The 27,870-nt window shown below is 51.7% G+C and overlaps 1 protein-coding gene across 1 annotated transcript in view; it reads right to left on the bottom strand.

Annotated features, from left to right (window-relative positions):
• Nucleotides 1-534: 534 nt before the first annotated feature.
• VDR (vitamin D receptor) overlaps nt 535-27,870 on the bottom strand; it is a 53,311-nt gene continuing 25,975 nt past the window's right edge. Inside the window, exons 4-10 of the mRNA XM_065887111.1 lie at nt 19,233-19,363; nt 11,739-11,923; nt 11,416-11,536; nt 8,560-8,731; nt 2,487-2,638; nt 2,201-2,317; nt 535-932 (exon numbers count right to left, since the gene is read on the bottom strand). Of these exons, the coding sequence (XP_065743183.1) occupies nt 673-932; nt 2,201-2,317; nt 2,487-2,638; nt 8,560-8,731; nt 11,416-11,536; nt 11,739-11,923; nt 19,233-19,363 (1,138 nt within the window). The 3' untranslated portion in view covers nt 535-672. The remainder of the gene's footprint in view (nt 933-2,200; nt 2,318-2,486; nt 2,639-8,559; nt 8,732-11,415; nt 11,537-11,738; nt 11,924-19,232; nt 19,364-27,870) is intronic.

The raw sequence follows: 27,870 nt of genomic DNA, 5'->3' as shown, positions 1-27,870 counted from the left end.
GGGAGGAAGGTGGGCACCGTGGGGTTAGGCAAATGCCCTTTGGCCAGCAGAGGTGGATGAGGGGAGGCTGTGACCTTAGTCACCTTGGTTTTGGTCTTCCTTGGCAGTGAGTGTCCTAGGCAGGCCAGCGTAGGAAGGCAGAGGGAGAAGGCCCCATTGTGGCACACTGCCCAGGACAGAGCGGCAGCAGGATGAGGTGTAGGTCATGGGTCAGTGTTTATCGTGGGTGGGGCGAAGGAAGGGTGATCCCACCAGGCTCTGGGCGTGTGGGCCTGGAGCTGGGTAGAGGTTAGGGTATCTCTGTCCCTGAGGAATGGCCGCGTCTCTCCCGCCTGCCTGTTCCCTCGGCACCAGCCAGCCGCCACTTCTGTAGTGTGGGAGGGGGTATCCCCTGGCACGGGCCCACCTTCAGCCTCTGCCCCCTGCCCCCATTCGAGATTCTTTGTCCAATAAAGAGCAATTCCTCATGACTGAGGTCTCGAGGCACTGGGGGCAGCCCGTGGCCTGCAGGTAAGCGGGACCTGGTGTTAGGTTGGGCAGCAGGGAGGACGGGCTGGGCGGAGAGGGGAAGTGGGAGAGGAGGGGCCGAACTCCAGAAGGAGTGGGGAGAGCTGGGCAGCCTCCGGCCCCAGAGAGGCAGCCCCGCCCAGGCGCCAGGGCAGGCCGCCCTACTCAGGAGATCTCGCTGCCAAACACCTCGAGCACGAGGGGCGTGAGCTTCCTGCTGCACTCGGGCTGGAAGGAGAGGCAGCGATACTGCTTGGAGTGTTCCTCGCTCAGGCTGCGCAGGTCCGCTAGCTTCTGGATCATCTTGGCGTGGAGCAGGTGGCTGCCTGGGGGTGGGTGGCAGCAGCGGATGTAGGTCTGCAGCGTGTTGGACAGGCGCTCCTGGATGGCCTCGACCAACGCAGCGTCCTGTACCCCGGGACGGTCTGCGGGCAGAGGGGCGGGCGAGGAGCTCTGAGCCACAGCTGCCTCACCGTTCGGCCTCCCCCCGCCCACACAGACGGACCCCCAGCCTCAGCATCCTCCCAGGTTACTCCTGGATGGCTGCTGACCCGTGACACCACAGTCCTCCCCAGCCCCTCGGCCACTTCCCGTTGCATTTAGGATCAAGTCTCAGGTCCGTGTGCGGGCCACCTGGGCCTGTCCCCACCTATTCTCTCTCCTTCTGTCTCTGTGCTCCATCTGTCATCAGGACCCCGATGAGCCATGCTCTCTGCACTCCAGGCTTCACATTTGTCTTCCTTCTGCCCAGAACTCAGCTCCCTCACCTTTGCCTGACTCTGCTGACCCTTCAGGTAACAGCTTAAAGGACCTTCCTCAAGAAGGCGATCCCTGATGACCCCGTACCTCCATGCCCCAGACGACATCAGGTTCCCACTTTCTGCTATACCCTCTGTAGCATCATGTATTGCATACTTCTTTACTTTTAAAATAAAGTATTTGTTTCATGTCTCTTTCTACACTTCCTGGGAGAGAAGTCTGTGTCCTGGTTGCCGCTGAGTCCCTATGGCCAGCATAGTGCCCGGTTCCTGCCCGAAGCCCAGTAAATCATTGCTGAGTGAATGAATGAATGAGTGAGTGAATGCTCACTGGCCAGGAGGAGGGGCGCCCATGTCCTTTCCTTGGGCCCCCAGCCCAGGAAGACATCCCTGGAGAAAGGCCACTGGCTTGTTCTCTGAACACAGTCCCCGTGGAGGCCTCATCAGGAATCCAGCATCCCCAGAACCACAGGACCTCCCTCCTCGGCTTCTCTCCCTCTTCCCACCCCAAACAGGCAGAAGAGCTCAAGGATCACAGCACCCTGCCTCCAATATCAGTCAGCTAAACTGTCTGTCAGGCCAGCAGAACCTCCTATCAGGCCCCAGGCTTTTGTGCCCCATCCCCAGCGGACCTCAAGTGTCAGCAGAGGTCAGTCCAGTTCACACAAGAGCAGAGCTTGAGTACTGCCTGTGGCCTGAGACGCCCCATCTGTTTGGTTCCTCCGAATCCCACCCATGAATCACCAATGGTCTTGCTAGGGCGAGGCCAAGGGCAGTGAGGGAACCGTCAACATACACACAGCACACGGGCTGGGCAGACCCAGCAAAGTGGGTGGTTCCTTGTTGGTCTCTCCCTGTGCTCGCTTCTCCCTCCAATCTTCCCTGCTGGCCCCCAGCGGGACTTCCTCCTTCCTGCTCCCCACACTGCTAGGTACCTGGGGAGACAATGCAGATGGCCATGAGCAGCACGTGTTCCTCCTCATGCAAGTTCAGCTTCTTCAGCCCCACCTGGAACTTGATGAGGGGCTCGATCAGCTCCAGGCTGTGTCCAGCTATGAGAGAGAACGGCCAGCTGCTGTGGGCACCCACCCCACCCCACCTCCGGCCCGACCCTCACCCTTCTCTCCCTGGTGCTGCCGCACTCCCTCTGATGTGCCTGGTGGGGCCCATGACCCCGGGAGGGGTGGAGCCGGGGCAGGAGGAGGCAGAGCCCAGCCGCACCTTTGGTTACATCACTGACTTGGTACTTGTAGTCCGGGCTGCCACAGGTCCAGGACATGTCGTCCATGGTGAAAGACTGGTTGGAACGCAGCATGATGACCTCAATGGCACTCGACTTCAGCAGCACGATCTGGTCCTCGGGGGTGAGGTCTCTGCCAGGGAGGGGGCGGCGGGGGGGGGGGAGGTCAGGTTACTGGTTCATGCAAATCAGTGCGGTGCTTTGACAGGTGTACACCTGCCAGGTGACCAGCACGTACCCTGGGTCCTCCATTGAGGAGCTTGCAGCCTGGTTGGAAAGAACGAGCCTGTTTCTTTTTTTTTTTTTTTTTTCTGTACGCGGGCCTCTCACTGTTGTGGCCTCTCCCATTGCGGAGCACAGGCTCCGGACGCGCAGGCTCAGCGGCCATGGCTCACGGGCCCAGCCGCTCTGCGGCATGTGGGATCTTCCCAGACCGGGGCACGAACCCGTGTCCCCTGCATCAGCAGGCGGACTCTCAACCACTGCGCCACCAGGGAAGCCCACGAGCCTGTTTCTTGAGGGAGAATGACTTGAGAACAACTCAAAGCTGTGACCAAATGCCAACTGATGTAGGTCAGCTACTAAGACACGGAAAACCCAGTGACTTTCTAGGGTCTCCAAGGTCGGAGCAGCCATGGCTCTTCTAGGGTTAGGAAGATAGAGCCTGAAGAAGCTCCCAGGGCTATGGCATGAATACGGTCATCTGCAAAAGCATGGCCAGAGCCATCCCCAGTGGCTCCCATGCTTTCTGTCCCTCTCCCTCTTCCTGCCCTTCGGTCCTTCCGGTAGTGAAGTCAACTCTGTCTCCAGGACATCTCTGGACTCCCACTCCCACTGGGCTGCTCTGATTCAGAGCTCCAGCATCTTTTTCAGTTGCCTCTTACTGGACTCCTGGAGTCAAGTCTCTCGTTCACCTTTCTTACTATTGCTACAGGGGCGTGTCACTCCTGTGCTCAGAAATCCCCACTGACTATCTAATGCCCCAGGATCAAGCCCATACACCGTAACTTGGCCCCAACCTGTCTTTCCAGCCCCCGTTCCCATCACAGACTCCACCAACCCCCCATTCTAACAACATCGGACGACTCCACATTCAGGCCTTTGAACGTGGGACAGCTCCAGCTTAGAGCGCCCATCTTCTGCTCCACCCCACCTTTCTGGTCCTGAATCCGGCGAGGTCTCCACTGGATCCCTCCACCCTTCGATTCTCTTCATAGAATCAGAGCCATTCCTTTCCGACCTGCTGCACATTGCCTGTAATCCTATTTTACCCTTTCCCCTTCTTTGCCTCTGTCCTTTAGATACTTGTCTCTCTCTGTCCTTTAGATACTTGTCTCTCTCTGTCCTTTAGATACTTGTCTCTCTCTGTCCTTTAGATACTTGTCTCTCTCTGTCCTTTAGATACTTACTTGTCTCTCTCTGTCCTTTAGATACTTGTCTCTCTCTGTCCTTTAGATACTTGTCTCTCTCTGTCCTTTAGATGCTTGTCTCTGGCTCTTCATCGTAAGCTACCTGAGGGCCAGCACCACCTCTTAATGACTTTAGTGTTGCCCTCACACCGTTCACTGAGCCCTGAGCATGTGGAGAGGGTCGACAGCTATGTGTTGATGAGTCAAGAGGCTCATGAATAGTTCCACTGTTCTGAGTCACGAGCTGGGCTTGTCTGAACAATGACAAGGAAAAGGCAGGACCCACAGATCAAATTGCTTCCTCTTTTTCCTCCCTTTCTCTTTCTGTGGATTTCCTCCTGGATATCCTGTCGATGGGCTGTCGTCCCCTGTGGCTGCACTTTGGAAAGTAAAAAGGTGGGAAACGGATCTTAATTGATGAGAGTCCTGTATCAACAGGTGATGTATGAGGAGGCGTAAAAGGGCTTGCATGATTAGATGACCGCCAAAGGGTCTGCACTGAAGGAAAATCACAAAGTGCTAGGGTTGGAAGGCCCCACTTAGAGGCTATGTGGTCCAATTCCTTCCTCAGCATTTCTGACAGACGGCTCTCACACAGCCTCTGCAGGACTCCCCCAGTGCCAGGGAGCTTCTGGCCTCTGGATACAGCCATGAGTGCTTGGTTTTTGGGTTAATAGCCTCTCCTATTGGGCTCTAAGCCACGTGATCACACACTCATCCATTGCTTGTAGTTCTGTCCTCTCAAGGAACACAGAACCAGACTTCTCCATTAGCCGTGGGACATCCCTTTAACCATTTAAGGAAAGCCACCATGTCCCTCCTTGCCTTTTCTCTGGAATACATAGCTCTGATGCCATGGCATCTAGATGTCTCATCAACCTTGTCACCTTTTTCTGGGTGCTCAATCCACATTGAAAGAATAAAAACTAACACCACCCTCATTTGGGTTTTAATTCATTATATGAGTAAAACATGTTCATTATCAAATCTTTGGAAAATACAGTCTCCCACCCACCTATTTTTGGGCACTTTCGTTGCTTCTAAGTTTTGCTGTTATAAGGAATTCCATGAGGAACATCTTTGTATATAACCTTTTGTTCAATGGCCCACTCAAAATGGATGGCCAGAAGTGAACAAACATCTCATGGGCGCCTGGCTAGAGAGATTTCAGTGGGATCACTGCCTGCTGTGATCCAGACATACTACTTCTATGAAAGCAAACCTAGAATGACCTCAAATTACCACCCACAGCCTGGAAATACAGGGACTTTCTTAGTGGAGCTCACAGCCAGAACTGGAAATGGTAGTGGGTGGTGGCAGCGGTGGAGATAAAGGGAACTCAGTAAGAGACCTCGTTCCTGCTGTGATGGGCTCCGGCTCTGGGCCTCCTCCCTGGACCTGAGTAATATTTACACCCTGATCAGTTTCCACACCTGTGGCCACTTCTGGGCCCCTGTGAGGTGCTCTGGGGATGTCTTGTCTTCCCCACACCCCTAGGCAGGGTCCAGCCTCTCCCATCTGCCTTCCCTCGGTACCTCTTGGCGCCCTTATCTCTTCACCGCGGCTATTCATATGTCTATCTCTTCCATCAGACGCTGTACCTCTGGAGGCCAGGGACTGTGTCCTAGTCACCTTTTATCCCTCACAGTTTATGTAATAAGCAAGCTGATTGTTGGACAGATGAATAAGTGAATATAGAGGAAAGAGCATAGGAGGAGGGAAGCACTATGACCCCAGGCCTGTGACCCAAGAAGGAGCCCCTGGGGATGGAAATGGCAGTGAGGTCGAAGGCGTTTAGCCTTCTGGGGTTGTTGGGACCTGGTCCCTCATGCGCCCCTCTGGGCAGTGAAACCTGTGGTCCTTGGTTCTTAGATCCAAGACGGCGCCTGGCCATGGAGTCTCTGCTCCTGACACCACTTCCTCCATGCATTTCTTTTGCAGGGCTGAAGGAGGGGGATTTGTGGGGTGCAGACTGAGAGGCTGAGGGAGAAGAGGTGGGAGCCAGGGGCAGGGCCAAGGCCACACCACAGGGCAGTCCACACCCAGCACAGCCCATACAGTCCCGCCCACACTGGAATCTTGTCCTGTACTCTCCTCTCCACTCACCCACACAGACGTCTCATCCTGCCCTCCCCACACCCTCCACCTCCGCCTCCAGGCAGCAAGATCAAAGCCACCAGGGACGCAGCCACTGTTCTTTCACTTCTTGGAAAAACAGAACCTCTAAGTGCAGGAACCGGCAGAACCAGCGAGCTGTTGGGCTGCCCCCGCCTGGGTCCTAAGGAAGCCTGGGCTCTGGCCCCCGTCCTGGTGCAGCATCAGCTCCACCCATTTCCAGGGGGCATCCACGTAAAAGTCCCCACAGAGCTCTTGCTGAAGCCTGCTCCATTTTTGTTGGAAAACATTCCACTTTGGGTCTTCTCAAGACATGCTGAAGCCAGAAAAGTTAACCCAAGCGTGTTTAGGATTGATTTAATTGATTTTGCCTCCAAAGCTGGGTGGCTCCAATACCTGCTCATATATACCTCACTTCGGCCAGGACTGCAGGGCTAGACCAGGGAACTCTGAAGGATGAGCCTTGAAAGGGAAGGGAGGGGGTAGACTTCAGCTCATCCTTGGGGAGAGGAATTGAGGGGCAGGTGGTGCTATTTTGTGCGAGGGTATATGTGGCGAAGGAAGGGAAGGGATGGGGGCCAAGAGAAAAACTGGGGCTCAGGTCACTTAGTGGAGGGGGCTGCGTTGGGGTAATCCGGTTAAATGGGTCACTTTCTTTTTAGGACAGTTTTCCCACGTGGGCAATCCTAGCCACCAAACCTTAGCATCTGGACAGGGCTTCAGGTGCCCTCTGGTCCAGCTCCCCACTGGGCAAGGTTTGGGGACTGTGTAGATGAGAGCTGCTCCTCCTGGAATTAGGATGAAAGCCACCTGCTACAGTGTATCCATCAACACCTTGAAGTGTTTTTTCTCTAGCTGTTTGCACAAAACAAGACTTTGGGAACACGTGCAGTTTGCAAACAGTAACGAGAAGAGTGGGGGAGGGAGCTGGAACTTGTACTAAACGGAATGTTGCCATCAGTTCCAAGGAAAGACTCTGGAGGGTAAATCCCAGGCCCAGTGCGATGCTGACCTCACAGGTGACACCCGTTCTGCCTGCAGAGTGGCCTTTACTCTTTTTGATGCAACCAAAACGTGCGATACAGTAAGAGTGTCTCCACACCATTTGATGGTTTCTCTCCTTTATAATTTTCACATTAATTCCAGGAAAGAACATTGGTGAATCCCTGGTATTGGAATTGGTGTGAGGAATAAAATAACACAGAGCAGGTTGTCTCAGGACAGAAACAAACTGGGATGCGCTGGGTTTAGCTGTGTGAATTACCATCATTTAGCTGGCAATGCAGCAACTTAGACAGTAGCTGATGGCTTCCCTACGCGCCAGAGATTCACCAAACCATAAATGGCACCTCGTGTTAGCTTCCATCCAGAGCTGGCCAACGTCCAGTCATTTTCCATCTCCCAGTATTCTAGCGCTGAATCCAAGCATCAGTATTGAGGAAGCATTCTACCCCTTCTGCTAGAGCTGCCACTATTGCTACTACTTGAAATGATGAGAGTATTGCTCGATATTAATTAATTTCTTTCTTTTTTTTTTTTTTTTTTGGTCACGCCACGTGGCACGCGGGATCTTAGTTCCCCCACCAGGGATTCCGCCTGCAGTGGAAGGTGGATCCTTAACCGCTGGACCGCCAGGGAAGTTTATTCATTTATTTCTTGACCACAATGTATATCTATTTGGTGACAATGTTCCAAATGAACTTTTAGAAAGAATGAAGCTATTGATATACACAAATATAGATATAACTGCCTCCCAACATATCTAGTAAAAGCGTCAACTTTTATGTACTTTTAAGAATAGTTAACACTGTATGACCATTTAAATATAAGTATCATAGATAGCATTATTACCAAAACAATAGAACATTTGAATGAATGAATGAAATTTGTATGAATGAACCCATAAGGGAGAGTCTTTACTCCAGTAGAACTCCTTATACTTACCTACTTTGGCAAAAAAGATCTCAGAATGATTATGAAACAGCCTTGAGTGAAGGGTAAATTGGGTGAAAAATGCCCAGGTTATATGTACAAGTGCGTCTCCCTCTAGGATTCCTAAATTACATCACAAGCCCAACCCTTTTTCCTCTCTATCACTTCATCCTGGTTCCAGAATTAGGTGTGCAGGATTACTGTAGGTTTAATTGAAAAGGATAATATGAGGAATAGATCCAAGGCAGCTGGAGTGGACACAGGAGTGAAGTAAGAGTTCTTAACCCGGCTCTGACACGTGGGATCCAATACTAGAAATCCTGATGTTGGCCATTGGACCTCACTGGGTTCCTGTTCCATCACATAGAAAGTGTAAGGGATGCATGGCTCTCCAGTGCTGGCCTGCCGAGTAATGCTGGATGGGTTGCACTTCTTAAATACATATTCCTGGGCCTTGCCCAGAGATTCTGACTTAGGAGGTCTGGGGTGGGGCCTGAGGCTGTATTTTGGGAAGCAGTAGATTGGTAGTTTCCGAGCCTTCTTCAGGCTCAGTCTAGGATTCTGACTCTGTTCCCTGGATGTCCCAGAAGCTCCTTACCTGAACCCTGGGATCATCTTGGCAAAGCCAATGACCTTCTGGATACTGTAACTGACCAGGTCAGCCAGGTGCGGCAGCATGGAGAGCTGGGACAGGTCCAGGGTCACAGAAGAGTCATCAGAGTCTTCTTCACTCAGATCCAGGTTGGAGAAGCCGGTTGGCTCCATCGTATCTGGGGAAGGATGAGAGAAGAGAAGGAACTACTTGAGCCAGGCTTCTGCAAGGCACCACGAGGCCCTCCTACACCCTGGCAGCAGGGCCAACTGGGAATCCCACAGTCACCATCTCTCTCCAAGGTCACTTCAGCTCAGGCTTCCCCCTAGGGTTCCCTGTGTCTTCCTTCAGCAGAGTGGGGCAGGAAAATCAAATATCAGAGACACTCTGAGATGAGACCTTCTTTAAGATGTGATTTTACATGTTGTTCCTAATGATCTCAAATCAAAGATGCATTTGGGGGCTTCCCTGGTGGCAAAGTGGTTGAGAGTCCACCTGCCGATGCAGGGGACACGGGTTCGTGCCCCGGTCCGGGAAGATCCCACATGCCGCGGAGCGGCTGGGCCCATGAGCCATGGCCACTGAGCCTGCGCGTCCGGAGCCTGTGCTCCGCAACGGGAGAGGCCACAGCAGTGAGAGGCCCGCGTGCCGCAAAAAAAAAAAAAAAAAAAAAAAAAAAAAGGTGCATTTGGAACCAATAAACTTGTGGAAAACAATGTTCAACCTCACTAGTGATCAAAGAATGGCCAAGAAGAACATCTACCTTTCACCTCTAAACTAGAAGCAAGTACGTTTATATGTTGACACCAGTGTTTGTAAAGAGGCAGGGAATTAGGCAATCCTTGTGCAGCTCTGGGGTATAAAGGAGCCATACATATGTGCAACTAATCTAGAAAGCTATTTGACCGTGATGGCCAAAAGCCTACAATTATATACACTCTATGACCAGTAATCCTACTTCCATGAATTCAACATAAGGAAAAATTCAGAATAAGTGCAAATATTGAGCCACAAGCATACTGTTATCTTAATGAAGAGCTGGGAAAAAAAAATCTAGATGCCCAGTGATGGGGGTTTAGATATGTTATTGTACATTCCACCCCAGAATACTATGCAACCTTTGAAAATTATATTCTAGGCGTGTACTGAATGGTATGAAGATATGACAACATACTATCAAAAGAGAGAAGCAAGTTTCAGACTGCGTACAGCACAATTCCATTTCTGAACATATATATGTGTTAAAAAAAATTGGGAAAAGATACATCACGGTGTTAACCGTGATTATCTTTGGGTGGTAGGGTTAAAGATTATATATAATATATATAATATACATAATTTAGTTTATATTTTCTGGGTGTCTACAATGAACACATATTACTTTCATATAATAATTATTTTTTAAAGTTAAAAATGTTAACTAGTTTGAATTTTTCAATAAATATATGCTATACTGAACATACCATCGGGTGGTGGTAACCACCTCAAATTAATTAACCTATGATAAGAAATCAAAACTTCTAAATAACGTTAAATTATTATGAAAAGTTGAAGTACGGACCAGTGTATAGCATGCAGATTGGCCCTCTTTTTTTTTTTTTCCTCCCGGCTGTGCCGCAAGGCTTGTGGGATCTTTGCTTTCCGACCGGGGACTGAACCCGTGCCCTCGGCAGTGAAAGTGTCGAGTCCTGACCACTGGACCACCAGGGAAGTCCCCAGATTGACCTTCATTGATAAAAATGAATATACCATGGAGTAAAAAGAGCAGGAAAGTGGGTAGAGAAAATTACCACAGGGGAGGGGTTACTGCAAGGTTAACTACAAGGTGAGGGGCTCAGAGGATCAGTTATCTGTGCAGTGGTCCATGCAGGTGAGTAGACACACGGCCAACTCCACTGTTATCTCTGTCTAGTTGACACAGGGAGCCCTCCCACCTACTCTGGATCTGGGCACAGATCCATCAATGAGTCTGGAAGTATCATACCTGAGGATTCTAGTTCCCCAGAGGGGAGGGGGCTTTTCCATCCCTGCCTTTCTACAGGCCCCAGCCAGAGGGCAGCTGGGTTGGGTGAGAGGTAGAAGGATGAAGGGAAGGGCAGGGGGAGGATGAGGCAGGAAGATGAAGAGAAAGGTAGGAAAGGACTATAAGAGGAAGGCAAGGATGAGCTAGAAGGGACAGGTCCTCCAGGGCCTTAGGGGCCCCCCAGGGCTTGAGGGGAAGGCGGGCTGTAGTGGGACCCACATCTTTTCCTTCCATGCTGAATTCCGCCTTCCAAAGACTCAGGCTCTGGTGACTGTAGTTAACAACACTGTTTGCTATATTTGAAAGTTGCTAAGAGAGTACGTCTTAAAAGTTATCACAGGGGGGAAAACATCTTTGTCACTATGTGAGGTTAACTAAACTTACTGTGGCAATCATTTTGCAATATATACATATATCACATCATTATGTTATACACCTTAAACTAATACGATGGTATATGTCAATTATATCTCAATAAAACTGGAGAAAACAAAACCCCAAATGAAACAAACAAAAAAACCCCAAGGGCCCACGCTCAAAGTACCGTTTAAAGGAATCCGGTCACTCCCAGGGAGGGAGCCAGGGGCTGAAGCCTGGCTTAGAGGAAAGAACAGAGGCTCTGCAGGTAGACCCTGCCCACCAGACCCCTGTTTGGCCCCTTCCTCAGAGTCCTCCACGTGGGCCCTCAGGAAAGCCCCGCCTCTTCTCTAAAAACGGTTTTTCTCTGAGGATGTTGCCTGGCACACAGTATGTAAGTGCTGTCCTTCCAGCTGCAGCCAAGGACAGGTGGGCTGGGGAAGCTCTGGGCTCTCTGGGAGGGGGCGCGCAGTCCCACTTACCTGGAGAAGAGGTGTAGCGATCTGAGCAGGCGGAGGATGAGTTTCCAGAGCAGCTGGGCGTGTGTATGAACCAAGGCCCTGAGGGATGGTTCCCTTCGTTCTCACCCTCTCGAACCGGAGGCTGGAGGGAAAGGTGGAGCGTCAGAGGCCCACACTTGGAGGTCACCTTCTTACCCCAGCCCTGATCTCTGACAGGAGGGGGAGTCCTCTCCAGTGTCAGAAGGCCAGAGCAGCCTCCGTCCCTTCCCAGGTTCTGTGCCCAGATGCCCCTTTGCCCTCCGTCCCCCTCCAAGCCCGGGCTCTGCTGGTGGCTTGTGCTGTACCCGGAACTGGCTGAAGTCGGCGTAGGTGGGGTCATAGGTCTTGTGGTGGGCGTCCAGCAGGATGGCGATGATGCGTTGCTGCTCGTCGGACAGCTTCGGCCGCAGGCTGTCCTTCAAGGCCTCCTCTTCCTTCCTCTTGAGGACCATCTCCCGCTTCCGCTGCACCTCTTCATCAGTCAGGATGACTGTGGGGCAGGAAGGGGGGAGTCAGGAGGGCTCCCCTGCAGCACCTCCAAGGAACCTGCCTCCAGGTAAAGGCACGAGATGGAAGGGGCTGTGCCTCACACTTGGAGCTCACCGGGCCGTCGGGCCACGGGGACCCCAAGCCCACAATACGAACGGAAGATTGCGTGTTCTATGTTGAAAAGGCAGGCGCGTGAGAGAGGAGGAGATAGAGGATTGGGGAGATGGGATGCCTGGGATCTCAATAACAAGGTGTCTGACTCTGCACAGACTGAGCTCTCCAGGCTTCTGTTTGCTTGTTTCTAAAATGAGAAGTGTGGACCATATGATCTCTTCTAAGTCCCTGTTTTGTTCCTTCCTCCATAAGGCATGCGTATGTGGGGATCCTACCTCAAAGGACCGACTGCTTTGAGACCTGAATGCAGGCCTACCACAGAGCAGACGCTCACTAAACATTTGTTCTTGTAGCTTCTACCCCCACCCTGTATTTCCTGATCCTGAGGGAGACACTGGGGGGAGGGAGGGGGCACAGTCACGGCGATAGAGGCTAGGAGGTGCTGAGAAGACCTCACACGGCCTTCCCCACATCCAAGTTTCCATGTTTGTGATCTACTATGACCAACGTAGAAAGACTTTGTCTCTTTGGTTGGGCCCAAACAACCCCTGCCTCAGCCAATCCAGTCTTGGAATGACTGCCCAAGGAAGTTTTCGAGTCCTCTGGAAGTCCCCAAGCATAGCAGCTCACAGCTCTAATCTGGGAAGCTCTCTCCAGCAACTGGCCAGTGTAGACCGCCTCGGGGATCCCCTGTCCCCTGCAGGCCGTGCAGGGGCTCCGGGCCTCCCGGTGCTGGGGCAGCTGCCGGGAGGGCGGGGCTGGGAGCAGGGGTGCTTAGCACAGCAGCCGGGCACACAGACCTCCCGGCTGGGGCTTGCAGAGCGCTGACGGCAGGAGTGGGCGCTGGGGCCCTCAGTCTGCAGCTGCTTGTTCTCTGCTGGTCTTACCAGGGCATCTGCCCACAGAACTGAGAGTTTCACAAGAGCAAGAAAAGGAACCAGAACCCCAGGGTGGGTGGGTGCCCGGCTTCGAGAAAGGCCTATTGGCCTAGGCCCCTTGGGTGGGGGAAGGATGAGAGAAGTTGGCGGGGGCGGAGAGGGAGAGCCTGTCCGGAGTGGGAGTGGGCACAGCAGGAAAGGGAAGCCTGCTGCGAAAGATGGCCTGTTTCTTCCAGAGAGGAAACAAACTATACCAAGAGGAAGACTGGGGTGGACACCACGCCCAGGTTACTGACTCACCTGCCCGAAGAGCTGCCAGCCCTCCTCCCACAGAGGGTGTCTGCTCAGACCCCAAGAGATCGAGCAGGGTGGGCGAGGGAGCATCCCATTTAAGGCAGGGTGCAAGGCCGTAGCCTGGGGAAGCCGAGATTAGGTGTCGGGTCTTTCCTGCTCACCTGCGGGGCAGGCGGAGGAGGTGATGAGGCTGGAGCCGGGGTGGGGGGGAGGAGGGGGCTGGCTCTGTGTGCCCACAGGCATGCTTCTCAGCCCCAACAGGGCTCTGATAAGCCCCTGTGATTCTATGATGTCACTCTCCTGCTCAGAAACTTTTTCTGGATCCTTCCTGCTTACCATGCCCCAACTAAAGTCAAGATTCTCCGTGATTCCCCTCCTTCCTAACTTTCCAACCTCACTTCCCGGTGCCACTGGACACAGCTTCTGCTCTAGTCACGTTGGGACTGCTGACCTGTGAACATGACCTGCCACTGCATTTCTCCTTGTGCTGGATGCCTGTCCAGCTTGGTCTTCTCTCCCCAGTAGCCATGCAAGCTCTATTGGTTCTCCAGCACCCAGTTCACAGCCCTCTCGTGTGACGAGAGGCTTTCTTATTACCTTGATGTGCAGTGAGCCGTTTTTCCCACACACACTGGCACCCGATCGTTTTTCACTCTGTTACATTTACGGTTAGTACAGGTCCCAGTAAATACCTTTATAGAGAGAGCCTAAGAAGTTCAAGGTCTCCTTCACTGGAACTGCAGGCTACCTAAGGGTGGGGGCCACATCCTACAGTGCCTGTGTCTTCCGCACCAAGGCTAGCCCAGCGAGGCTTCCTCAACAGTCTGACGCACTGGACACCCAGCACACCAGCACTGGCTGTACCTACTATGTGCTGGTCGTCATCCTGGCTCAGGAAAGAATGGTGCGAAGTATAGCAATGCTGAGCGTTCCCAACCACGTCGGAATGACACATGCCGCATGCCAGTCCACCAGATCACTGAGCAAAGCTTACATTCTTCATTTAAATCATTGTGACGGAAGTATTTTCAAGACAGAATACCTTGTAACAGAACACCCGTAACATCATGTAACCTTTGCCTGACGGTTCAGAGGCATCATTCTGAATAATTCCTGGACTTTGCAGGGACAAGGTTATGACCTCAGAATTGTATGGAGCTGTTTTCCTATATGCACTATATGACTCACCCAGCTGTGATTCTGAGTTCTTGTACTACTTTTCATACCAGTCTAGCCCGCTCTCTTCAGCTATGTGTTGTCTCTTCTTATTTGTGTGTCTCTAGAAGTATGCCTTTATCCCCCTTAAGAGTTACTTCTCATCTGTTGGGAGCTGGAAATCCTGGTGATCAAGCTGTGTGTAATAAAAAATACTGTTAATAAACATAGAGGTTTGTTTGAATGTACCAGGCACTATTCTAAGTGCTTCTATATATTAACTCACATTACTTAGTCCTTATAATAACCCCTAAGGCAGGTACTATTATCCTCACTTTGCAGATGAGGGAAGTGAGGCCCAGAGAGGCTATAACACTTGTTCAGAGTCACACAGCAAACAAGTGGTGGAGCTGGTATTTGGGCCTGGGCAGTCTGGCTCTACAGTCCAAGGTCCTAACCACTACCCCATACTGCCTGTGACTATAATTGGCTATGAATGTTCAGCAGGACCCTGGTCCTCAGCCATGGAGTCCTGACACACAAGGTGTTCCAATCCATCTGAAGAGTATGAAAAAGTAAATAAAGTCGCAAAGCTGGTAAGTGAAATACCTTAAAAGGAAAAAGTTAAGAGATTTGAGGTTAACCTTATGACACTGATCTTCTCCCTCACTTCTAGCGAACAGTGACCACCATCCCATGTGCGGTACTAGAGGAAGAAATGCTAAGATCCGCTGGTTTCAAATGAAGGCTGCCAATCCATGGGCCTCCCTCCAGGCAACATTTTCTGGGGACTAATAAGTCATAATTCTCTCACATATGCAGATGTCGTTGTGACTTATGAAATAAGTCATTTGTTTAAAGGGGCTGTTAATTTCATAGGATTTAAAGAATCATTTTCTCAATGAATTGCTACTAAAAATACCATTATTATCACGTAGGAGGACACTTTTTTTGTTTGTTTGTTTTATTTTTTGTGGTCTTTTTGGCTAAACAATAGAAATTTATTTCTCACTAGGAGGCACATTTTGAAGTTAAAAGCCACTCAAGTTAAAAGCCCACCGATGGGCTCTCCAGTGAATAAAGGACATGAGCTGTGCGCAGGGGTTTTGCGAATCCATATGGCTGCTTAGCCGCTTCCCAGGTCCTCGCTGAGTGTGCAAACGGCTTTGCTCAAGTTAATCCCATGCAAGATATTCCCTGTTCCATAAAGTCTAGAACAGAGTTAGGGAGTCAAGATCTGAAAGCACGAACAACGTAAAAACATTTCAGTTTGCCACGGGTGGCCTAAGGACAGCATTAGGGAAACAGACATAAAATTTTCCCAAATGAATGACATTGACAATATCAGATTGGGAGATCTTCCTGATATATAAATCAGTGGGAGATGCAGAGATACAAAGAAGCATAATGGGGAGCTAATATTCAATCATTCAACACATATTTATTGAGTACCTACTATGTGCCAGGGGCTGTGCTCATGCTGGGCAGAAAAGATGTACATGTATAAAAACATTAAACAAGTTCACATGTGCAGGCCAGGTCTACAAGAGGCCAGAGCTCAACTGTGAAATGTCTTGGGCTCCAAGGACATCAAGTCAACCTGGACTCGAAGAGAGACAGAATCCTTAGTGGGAACAAACTCTCTTCCGCCCGTCCTATAGGGCCCCAGGCAGTGCCTGGAAATGCACAGTGGAGGCGCTCTGGCCCACTGAGGGGAGCGGGGAGAAAAGGGGAGGGGGGCCGAGGGGCTGTGCTGGGGTGGAGCCCACAGGCTTGACCTTTGGAAACAGGCCTAGATTATTAGCTTTGGAGGCATGATATTTTAATTTCTCTGAATTTGCTCATCTATCACAAAAAATAAAAACAGAAGCATTTACATATTTAGGGATTGTTGTCAGACTTTAACAAGAAAGTACTAGTGCCTGACACTGGTACAGTAAGTGGTCAATAAACATTGGTTCCCACAGGCATCTCCTCAGCTTCTTCTGCCTCCTCTAGGAAACGGCCACCTCCCTGTCCCAACCAGAAAGGAGCCTGGGTTTGCAGCTCCCTTCAAAGGGAGCCCTGGGGTGCCCTGTGGTTTTACTAATGTTGACACTCAGCTGTCTCTAGGAGGCTAGGCCTTGGGGATGACAGCCAGCCTGGTGATACATAAGCAGCTCTCCTAGGGGACCTGAGCTGGGGAGCTCCAGGCCCCCCAAAGCTTGGCTAACCTGAGGCAGGAAATAGAGCTCTTCCTGGAGGACCTTCCCTTTGGGGCATTGGGAAGAATAAGCCTCGCGTTGGCCCAACATTTCTATTACAAATGGAGCTCTGGGGCCCAGACCCCAAAAGCGCAGCTCTACCAGCCCATCCCTAACTCAGCACAGCTCCCTGCACTAGCATGGCGAGAGTGGTGGGCACAGGGTTGCCCTGGGCATAGAGCAGGACGGGAGCACGGGGCTCCGTCTGAGGGACTGAGGCTGAGATTAGGTTGGCTGAGGCACAAAGCTGACCAGGGGCTGGGGGTGGGCATCCACTTCTGGATTGCTGGCCCCCCACCACGTGGTGTTCCTGGGGTGGAAGCACCCTGAAACACTTAAGGCCTGCTCATCACGGTGGGTGCAGTGCTCTCCACGGGGACCAGGAGTGATCTAGGAGGGACAAAGAGTTGGATTCTAGTCCCAACACGCTTTCTGACTCCAATCCTGGTATTAATATTCTTGCCTTTCTGGGTCTCAGATGATTTCTAAGTGTGCTTCCTGTTCTAAGTGGATGGAACATCTCTTTTCTCCTGAGACAAAGGAGAGGCACTTCTGGGACATCAGTGAGGCTGGCCCTGACCAGAACTCCCGTGGCAGAGCCTTACTGAGTTCCAGGTGTAACTCTGGGCCATTCTTGGTTGGCTGGAGCCTTAGAACCATAGCCCCCTGCCCTGTGGAGGCTGTGTGCTCAGAGGGGGCGGGGGCAGGGGCGGCGCGCACTGCTTCCTGTTTACGTCCAGCCCAGCACCTTGAACAGAGCAGGCTGCACTAAGCCAACGTGTGAGAAGCTCCACGAGGCACCCAGGCCTTGAGCCTCCATGACTCCAGGATAAACAGGAGTTGGGTGCGGCAGGGGACCCAGGCTGGGAGTGATCAGCGTGCCCAGGCCTGCATGCTCCTATGGGGGCGAGGAGGAACGATGGCCTGGAAGCTTCTTCCAGGGCTGCTGGCATTGGCTGGGGAGCTGGTAGCGGGAGTGAGGGGCCATGGCCCACCAGAAGGGAGCCTGTCAAAGCCCGAGGAGGCCTCACTGGGGCCACCACTTGGCCTCTGTTTCCCAAAAACAGAGCATTTTTTCCCATCAACGAAGAAATTTCCCATCCCCTCAGCCCTGTCCTGTGGCGTTTTCCTTGTTCCAGACACATCTCCCCTGTACCTAACGTCTCCAATGCCCACCCCCCACCCCCCAGAATTGGCCCCATGGCCAGGAGGGCCTCCAGGGGTGGCTGTATCTGAATGTCCCTCCTGAGTCTCCTCAGGCCCATAGCTTAGCAGGGCACGGCCCCCATCCCAGGCCCTAGAAGGGATCAGGGTACAGTTCACAGATGGGGGTGAGCAAAAGGCACAGAGCAGGGAAGAGTGTGCAGAGGGCACCCATGACCAGGCCAGCCCAGTGCCCTTGCTTCCAGCCCAGAGGAGGGCCTGGCCAGCCCTTCCCAGGGTCTACTGAATTCAATGGTTACTCTGCTTACCAAGTAACTGGCACTAGAGCTCAGATGCAAAGTCCAGGGGTTATTTTTAGTTTAGCTTAGTTTTGTTTTGTTTTGGCCACGCCACACAGCATGTGGGATCTTAGTTCCTGACCAAGGATCCAACCCGCGCCCCCTGAGTTGGAAGCACGGAGTCTTAACCACTGGACCGCCAGAGAAGTCCCTAAGGGTTGTTTTTTTTTTTTTGCGGTACGCAGGCCTCTCACTGTTGTGGCCTCTCCCGTTGCGGAGCACAGGCTCTGAGGCTCTGGACGCGCAGGCTCAGCGGCCATGGTTCACAGGCCCAGCCGCTCCATGGCATGTGAGATCTTCCCGGACCAGGGCACGAACCCGTGTCCCCTGCATCGGCAGGCGGACTCCCAACCACTGCGCCACCAGGGAAGCCCCCCAAGGGTTGCTTTTAACAGTGGGTCAGAACATGTTAACCTGCCACATTGGTCCTCTTCTGCAATGCCAGTGCTGGGCAGGAAGTCCTAGAGGATCGATCCTCTTTTTCCATCTGGATCTAGAGGGTCCTCCTAGAGTCTAGGGCTTCCCCTTATAGGATCTTTCCACCTAGTCCTGGACACCAGCCCTCGGATCTGCTCACTGGGCCAGAGTGGCTGGAAGGCTAGGGTGGGGCAGAACCCCCATGACAGCCAGGCTGTGAATGTTTCTCCTCTCCATCACTCCCGCCCCTCCCCACTCACAGCAGCCCTCTCTCCCAAAGTCCAAAGAACCCTGGGGTCCTTGAGCCTCATCCTTTCCCCGAAGGTCCTGGAAAGAGGCTGCTGTAAGAATGGCGATGACGTCTTAGAGGAAGACAAACCTGGGGGCGGGGCTCATGTAGGCAGTGCCCTGCCTGTCCCCTCCTCACAGGCCTCGCACAGGATGGGCCCTTCCTGGGCCTCAGGACACACACACACACGGATCCTAAAAAGGCTGGCAGGACTCCTTGGGCCTTTGATCTTGGAGTTCCAGCCGCCCTGCCTGATGCAGCTGGTCCCACTCATGCCCGGACTCCCGACCCAGGCCCCAAATGCCGGCAGCTACAGAGGAAGGTCAAGAGGACATTGATGGCCAAACCTGCGTAAACGGCAGCCACCTTCCCCCTGACCGCGCCCTCGCCCCGCCCAGGCCCCGCCCCTGAAACTCACACTCCTTCATCATGCCGATGTCCACACAGCGCTTGAGCCGGCAGGCCTGGCAGTGGCGGCGGTTGTCCTTGGTGATGCGGCAGTCTCCATTGAAGGGACAGGTGAACAGTGCCTTCCGCTTCATGCTCCGTCTGCGGAGAGAGCACAGACCCTCGGCTGGGTCACCTGCTTCCCAGCCCCTCGGCCCTGCCTGTGGGAGAGTGGCCTGAGAGGGCTGTGATCAGGAGACCTGCCAATGCCCCCCCAACCCCCCACCCCGGGGCTCTATGTCTCCCAAGGAGGATGGCGGCCCAGCCCAGTCATTTCCTACTCTGCCCCCATCATTGGTTTTACTTACCTTTACAGTACTCTCCTACTCCCTTTCTTTTTATTACACAGGAAATATGAGTGAATTAGCTAGCAAAAAAAAATTTTTAATACTGAAATCTGCAGAGTTGCCCTCACTGCCTTTAGTGCCATCATGAGAGGCGATGAAGCTGGTCTCAGCTTTAAGTCTTCTAGAGTCAGAGATCTGCGACTAGAGCATCCCCGGTTCAGGGACAGACATGTGCACAGGTGCACAGAGAAGCGAGAAAGGGCCCAAACCATAGCTTCAGACATCCAGACAAGCTGCCCAGAAAGAGAAGCAGCCACATGAGCAGGTGGGTGCCTCGAGGTTTGGCCTTGGCTTTCGGAAAGGTAGAGGAAGTTAAAGAGTTCTGTAAGAACAGAAAACTACCGAAGAGCTCTTAGCTCTTAGCTGGCACCTACCGCTCCACCCCACAGCCTATGTAAATTTGTGTGTGTGTGTGCGCGCACGTGTGCGTGTGTGTGTGCACACGTGTGTGTGTGTGCGTGCACTGGCATGCGTGCAAGCCCAAAGGCTCATTTTCCTAATTCCGGCTTTCTCCCCTGCTCCCAGCCACAGCACATGGGACGTTCCTGAGGCTGCGTAAAGGACAGCTCCCCAGAGGCTTCTCAGCATCTGTATCCTAGAGGTTCCTCTTACTCTCCCCAGCCCCAGCAAGGGCAGGCCCCACTTTTTCTGCCCCAGGACAGGTGCCAGGATTTAGCTGGGGAAAGATGGTGGCAGAATCACTTTCTCTGTGAGCAAGCAGCATCTTTCAAGGAGCTGTGGAGATGCCCAAGCCTTAGAAACCAAGGTCCGGGCTCAACCCTTTCCCTCTCGTGGAGATAAGCTACCGATATCGTCTTCTCCGGTTGTCATTTACTAGTTATGTGTCACTGGAACACATATGATTTAGGACAAACACGTTCATCAGTCGACATGGACATACGGGGACCAAACCAGCTTGACCCATGGGAGAGGGGAGAAGAGACTAGAGGAACAGGAAGCCATAGGTAGTCAGACTCTAAGACCCATAGGGCGCCCCTCATTTTATGGATAGGACCCCTGAGGTGAAGAGACTTACTTGAGGTGATTTAGCAAAGAGTTGAGGCTCCCAAGTTGGGACCTTAGGAATGTGAGGCTCAGCTTTTAGCTTCCTGGATTGGGCATACTGTTTCATACCCAGAAACTCAAGGAGCTCGATGAAGCTGAGCTCACAGGCGAACGGCTTCAGGCAGCTGGCCCTTGAGCACAGCTCAAGGCAAAGGACACCCAGTGGTCTGGGAAGCAGGTGCTGTTGGCTTTGGACCTCGGCCCTGGTACCCTCCCATCACAACCCTCACACCCAAGGGGTCACCAGCAGACTGGGCAATACGGGGAGGTGGAGGAGTGCTAGCTATTCGGGTGGTTTAGCCCCCAGTCCAGCCCACTGAAGGCCGTGTCCTGCCCCTGCAGTGACTCCTCAGGGAGAGACTGTATCCCGGGCTCTTGCCTATGGAAACAGAAAGCCTTTTTTCCTTGTGCTTCCATACATTTACCGCAGCTTCCCAGAGGAACAGAAGAACATAGAAGCACCTTGGTTAATCTGAAATGAGATACTGTCATCACCACAGGGCACATCGATATGTTCCCGGACATGAGATTGGCTCCCCTTTTACTCCCTTCTCTCCTTCCCACTTGAGGCGCCACCTGTTATACCACAAATGCTCGGGCCCCAGAATGCCCATAATTCTCTAACCCTACTCAAGGACCAGAAGTTTCTAATTGGAGCAAACTCTCATTTCCTTTTTTTTTTTTTTTTTTAAACAACCACACATTTAGCCTGGGGGCTGAGCTGAGGGGCTGCTCTGTCCTCCTACCCACTGTCTTGTCTGGCTCAGAGGTCACCCTGTTCATTCTCTAGGGCCGCGGGCAGCAAGAAGAACACACATCACGGCACCTCTAGACACATGAGCCAAAGCCTCTCACATCCCTGCGCTGGGGGCTGAGAGCTTCCCGAGGCCCCAGGAGGGAGGGGGCCCCAGCGTCCTTTCGAGGCCTGTCTCTCCTTCCTCAGGCTCTACGGGGCCTGCCCCTTGCCCCTCACCAGTGCGCACCTCCTCCAACTGCAAATTTGCTTGGAAAAAGATTTTGAAACTTCACTCTCTTCCTTTACCTTTCTCATATTGTAAATCTGAAGCCTAACCCAGGCTTCCACACACAGGAGAGTGGAAGATAGCTGCTCAGCCCAACTTTGTCTGACAGCAGTGGATTCCAGAGAGGCTGGGGTGGGAATCCAGAGGATTCAGAGCCGGGTTAAAAGAAAATACTGGGGGAGGGGGACCAGTGTCCTTGCTTTCAACCTTATATTAGGAGTATGAAGCCCAACAGGATTGAGATTGAAAAAGGAGGAGGACCAAGACCATGACAAGGAGGGAGAGATGGAGAGAAAGGAGGTGGTGGAAGGGGGAGAGAAGAAAGGAGGGAAGGAGGGAGGGAGGGAGAGACAGGGGGAGAGAGAAAGGGACAGAGACAGCGAGGGAAGGACGGAAGGAAGGAAAGGAGAAAGAGAGGGAGGGAGGGAGGAAGAAAGATGTTAGAAATTCTACTGGCCAGGCTCACAGCAGGGCTCAGACGGGTGGTAAGAATGCAGCCTGTGGTTTTCACCCGTTGCCACACCTTGTCCTGAAGCCCACCAACCCTGTACTGTGTCTGCACATTATTTGAGCAAAGCAGAGAGCAGCCTGTAAACATATGGAGCTCTGAAGTTATTATTATGAAAGCATACAGTAACCAGCCCTTCCGTGGCTCCTCTACAGACAGAATCAGAGGCAAGGCGCTGGATAGTGGCTGGGAAGACGGAGGCTGCACATCACGGACAACGTCATCGTGCTCTGGGTTGTGGGGTCATTCTTTGGGGCGGGGAAAGCTCTATCACCAACTCCGGCAGTCAGACCCAGGCCCTTCCCGGAGCCTGGGCTCTGGGGCCGGCCTTTCTGGCTTGTCTGGCCCAGCATGGCTGTTTGGCAGGATACAGTTTCCCTGGTCTCTGAAGCCCAGTTCTTCCACATTCTCCCGCCTTCTAAGGGCACTTGCACACATGTGGCTGTCAGCTAGCCTCTGCCCACGAGGACTTAGGGCAGCCAGACTGGCCAGGCCTGGCTCTGTGCTTTGTCCTGAAGGTCCACGCTCTGCCCTGCCTTCCTCCTAACGCTAATTGTCTGGGAGCTGGTTTGGTTTTCAGAAACAGGAGCCTTGGGTTTCCAAGGGAGCCCATTTCCTCAGCAGCGCTCTCAGCCTGGACCCTGTCATTTTCTGGATGGTTGGCAATTATACCCCAGCTCAGGAAGGGGGGGGTGGTAGGGGTGGTGCAACCAGGCTAAATATAGACGCAGTTTCTAGAAAGCCAGGGTGAGAAAAGACATTGACGGATTCTTGCACCAGAGACCAACTCATCAAAACATGAGAAAAGCAGCTCACAAAAGCATCGAGCGCCTGGGGCCAGGGTCTCGGGCCTGGGACAGGAGGGTGCTTTTTCAGTAGGTAATCCCTGACGGCAGAGACACACCTTGTAAAACCCAAAACTGGGGCCAAATACTAGCTCTGAGCTTTGTCTCCACTGCAGCTCTAGTGTCACAGAAATCCCAGAGCCCAGTCTGAATGCAGATGTCTTACAGAGCTCCTGATATGAAAGGTCTGCCTGTGTGGTCTGATAATGAGACCCACTGGGCACATTTATGTGTGGTGACATCAAGGGGTTCTCAGCAGGTGGGTTAAAAAAGAAAAACCAACTTTAAGGGATGGTAGGTTAGCACTGGTAAAGAGCGCAGGCCTCTTTTTTGGAGGGCAATTTGGCAATACAGGCATACATTGAGACATCGCAGGTTTGGTTCCAGACCCCCGCAATAAAGCCAATATCGCAATAGAGCGTGTCACGCAAATTTCTGGTTTCCCAGTGCATATAAAAGTGATGTTTACACGATATTATGATCTATTAAGTGTGTAGTAGCATTACATCTACAAAAACAATGAATACACTTTAATTAAAAAATACTTTATCATTAAACACTGTTAATTATCATCTGACAATGCAGGGTTGCCACAAACCTTCAATTTGTAAAAAACACAGTATCTGCAAAGGTATGCCTGTATCTACCAATATATGAAGTGCACAGAGCCTTTCACACAGTAAAGCCACTTCCAGGAATTCATCCTGTGGGTAGGGACCTGAGAGTTGGGTTGAGAAGGAGACTTATTTTTCACTTATGTTCCCTTTTGAACTGTCTACATCTTTTTAAAAAAAACCATTCACAGGCATTACTTAACCAGACAAAAAACAAAAACAAAAAACCCCACCCTTTATAGCTATTTTAAAAATTTAAATGAAACACAGACTTTGGTTAGATGGATCTGTTTGGGTTTAAACTCTAATGTACAACCTTGCGTAAGTTACTTAATCTCCCCATGCCCATGCCTCAGTTTCCACATCTGTAAAATGGAAACAACCCTACAGAGCGGGTTGCTGTAAGGATTAAATAAAGGAAGCAGGACCTGGTACAGGTCCAGAGAAGCTGGCAGGGAGGGGCAGTGGGAGCTGAAGGGTGGCTGAAGACAGCAGTGAGAATCCGAGACCCTGGAAGCAAAGAGCACATCTCACACCAACGCCTGGAGTGCCTGGTGTGGGGCTCTGCAGGCAGAGAAACTCGAAACGTACCGTTGCTTTGCCTCATGTATTGTTGCACCTGATGTCTAGACCCACAGTCTTTGTGTGAGTTACAGCGAGCAATGTCCAGTTTCTCTGAGCACCAACCAGGTCTCACAGAGTCCTTGACTGACGTGAAGTTCTCTAGAGCCCCCGGACCAGCCCTTTCTTTCTCATACCTGATATTTAACTCCTGTTTGGGGACCTTTAATCAGAGACCCTTGCTGACACACAAAGTCACACATGTTCCAGGTTCCATGATGGAGGAGAGGAAAGGACTGTCTGTTCTCAGAAACTCAGACACTACAAAGGGACAGTGATAATAGGTACCACTTATTGAGCGCCTTCTCTGCCAGTACTTTACATATTCTCTCCAATGCTCTCAACAACCTATTAGGATAAGTATTATCCCTATTTTACAGGTGGTACAAAAAGGCAATGGAAAGTTAAATAATTTGCTTAATATCACACAGCTAAAAAGTGTAAAAGCTGAGATTAGAATCAAGATCTGTTTGATTCCAAAGCCTCTGGTGTTCTTACATAATATGGTCCTTATCATGAATCCACCATATCTCAATCTAAGCCAGAGCAGCCGTCAAAAGTATGCCCTCCAAAGTCCACGAGCAGGAAGCAGGGGCTGTTTGAAGGACTTCTATAGGACAGAGAAGCCACTGGGATAGAGGCAGGATCTGAGATGGGCGGGTTGGAAGTAGGGGATAACATATGGCCATCCTCTCCACTGGCACCTCTACTGCCATCGCACGGAGAGGATTCCCAGTGTGTGTCGAGAGGGAATTCACACCAGTGAGCCCTGAGGAGAGTGCTGGCTTCCTAAGGAAATAAAACACTGACCAGAAAGAGATGTACCCTCTTCCTCATGTCCACGTAGCTGCCTTTCTTTTTTTTTTTTTGCGGTACGCGGGCCTCTCACTGCCGTGGCCTCTCCCGCTGTGGAGCACAGGCTCCGGACGCGCAGGCTCAGCGGTCATGGCTCATGGGCGCGGTCGCTCCGCGGCATGTGGGATCTTCCCGGACCAGGGCACGAACCCGTGTCCCCTGCATCGGCAGGCGGACTCCCAACCACTGCGCCACCAGGGAAGCCCAGCTGCCTTTCTTGACACCTCCAGTGGCGTTCCCTCTCCAACTACTCTGGCCTCCTCCCCCAAAGCTTCCAAACATCACTCTTAGCTGATCCATAGCTGACCCCCTCATTCTCTTCCGTTCACATCTTTGAGCAGCTATGGAGAGAGGCCAGATGCCAAGCTGGCCTGGACAAAGTTCTCTCCAGCAACACCAACCTCTTGGTGACTCATTCACTTGTGCCCACAGAATGCCCCAAGCGACCACCCCTCCCCTCTCTATTTACACTACTGCCTTTTAGCACTTTGAGTCACTGGACACCTGCCCCGTTGCTCTGCTCCCTTCACAGCACAGCTCCTGCAAATATTGTCAGGATGAACTTCCTGAAAGCCAGAACACTCCTCACGTTCCTGGATCGTCACCAGCCTGTGCTCCCCAAGGCCCGTCATTAACGAGGTCCCTGAGAACCTTGGGGCTCACGAACAAGAAGGCATTTCTCCACACTGTCTTTGTTGGCTTGGTACTTGCTGCACATGTCAGCTTCACGGTGTCCTAATGAGGAGGAGGGAGACGACGTACAGAGGCAAGCAGTGATCTGTTTCTCAACCTTGCCTTCCAAGTCCACCTCTTAAACGTCACCAGTATTCTTCCTTCTCTTGATCAAAAGGGTCTTTCTGATTTTTCTTCTCTGTCCTTTACACCTTTCCCTTATATCAAAATCTGGACAAAGCCATTCATGATCAGAGATTCATCCACATCCACAGATCATCACTATATATATGTGTGTGTGAGGAATTGGCCGGCAATAGTCTCTAATGTCTGACCATGGATCAATAGAACTGACCAACCTCCATAATCACACTGCGGTTTGATTATGAGTCTTGGACCCGCTGGGATGACCAGAGCTCTAGCTTCTAGAGCGGTTTAGCTTGACTTAAAAGTCAAACACTAAATGGTCAAATGGGCTTATACCCCAGGGCTTAGAAAATAGCCAGTGACTCAACACCAGAGTAATGCTCTTGCCTTGAGAACTGCTACCGTAGGGTTGAGTGAGCTCCTTGAGAGCAAGGACTTGTGTTATCTTTGTGTTCTCAAGGATGTGGTACCGGACACAGAGAAGTACCTCCCACTGACAGAGGCCTTCCTTCCCAGGATCAGTTCACAAACAGATATAAGTGACAATGGAATTCTCGAACAACTATTTGAAATAGACTGAAGTGGAAGACTATCAAACAGAATTTGTATGAAGCAAAGGAGGAGAAGTAGGGGAAGGAGCGGGGAAAAGAAGAGAAGACATTACATATAGACAGTCTATTCTTGTTATTTGAGGTAGTTACGTTCTATCAAGCAAATACTGAACCATCGCTCCTAAGAGAATACGGGTTAGGTTCCTGAGAGCTTCTGGTCACGTTTTCATCAATCCATCAGTACATAACTTTGTTTCATGTGTGTTATCTGTTTAAAGGCACCTCATTTAATACATATTGTTGATTCATTAACCTTGAACTCACAGCCCACAGCACTATAGCCCACATCTGAACAAAGCTTGTCTAACACGTCTTTTCTCTGTAAGGCAACTTGTAGCTTTCCTGTGCTAAGGAATACTTGATGGAATTTCAGCACCAGGCTTGGGTGCCATCTTGAACAGTGAAATCACCATCAGGTACAAAAATGCAAAAAGGGTGGCACTAAATAGACCAAGAAAAAGACACTTGTTTATAGCATGAGAGCCGAAGCAGAGGCAGGATGTCTTGCGTGGCCTCAGCTGGGAACGTGTGCATCGGGAGACTCGAAGTTTTCTCCACTCTGCACGTGTCCACAAACGAGCACAGAAGTGCTGCGAGTATTGGTTTGGGGATTACCAGTAAATTTTAGCAGGTTGTCAAATTTGCAGATACGGACTCCACGAACAGTGAAGATCAACGGTGCGTGCATGCGTGTGTGCGTTTGTGTGTGTATTTATAAAACAAAATTCAAGCCAAACAACAGAGATGTTGGCTTTTCAGAAAGTGCAGCCTGGCTCAGTCATCAAGGCAGAGATAGTAAAGATATAAGGTAGACCGAGGACAGGGTAACAAGATAAAAGTAGCCTGCTGCCGGTAATGCCAGGCCTTGCAGGAGGGGGTTGTGGCCAACAGCCAGCAGCAGAACTCTGAGGCATCTCAGAGAGAGGGGCTAAGGCTGGGTTACGGTGGCATAAGGTGCCCAACGTGCAGCAAGCCACACTGTTGGTCCGTGGTGCCCTGGAGGTGCGAACCTGCCGTCCCTGTCCTTTTGGCATCTCCCACACCTGGCTCTGGACATGAGGGAGACAGTCCTCCCTCCACCCGGATGCCTAATGGGTCTGTCCCAAGGACTCACCCCCTAGTGGTGTGTCTGAGGGCAGCAAGCCCAGGTGCACAGGGCTCGGAGCTACTCTAGTGAGGAACTCCCACATGTCATAATCCAATAAGCAGCCACCCTTATTGGATTATGTTAGTCCCATCTCTCAGAGCAGAACCCCAGTGGGTGGTGACCTGGAAAGAGAGGGGATTTGGGGTGGGGTCCAT

The sequence above is a fragment of the Phocoena phocoena genome, chromosome 11 (genome assembly GCF_963924675.1).
Source record: "Phocoena phocoena chromosome 11, mPhoPho1.1, whole genome shotgun sequence".
Classification (NCBI taxonomy): domain Eukaryota; kingdom Metazoa; phylum Chordata; class Mammalia; order Artiodactyla; family Phocoenidae; genus Phocoena; species Phocoena phocoena.
The sequence above is the reverse complement of the archived record's forward strand: the minus strand, read 5'-3'. Positions and strand labels throughout refer to the sequence as shown.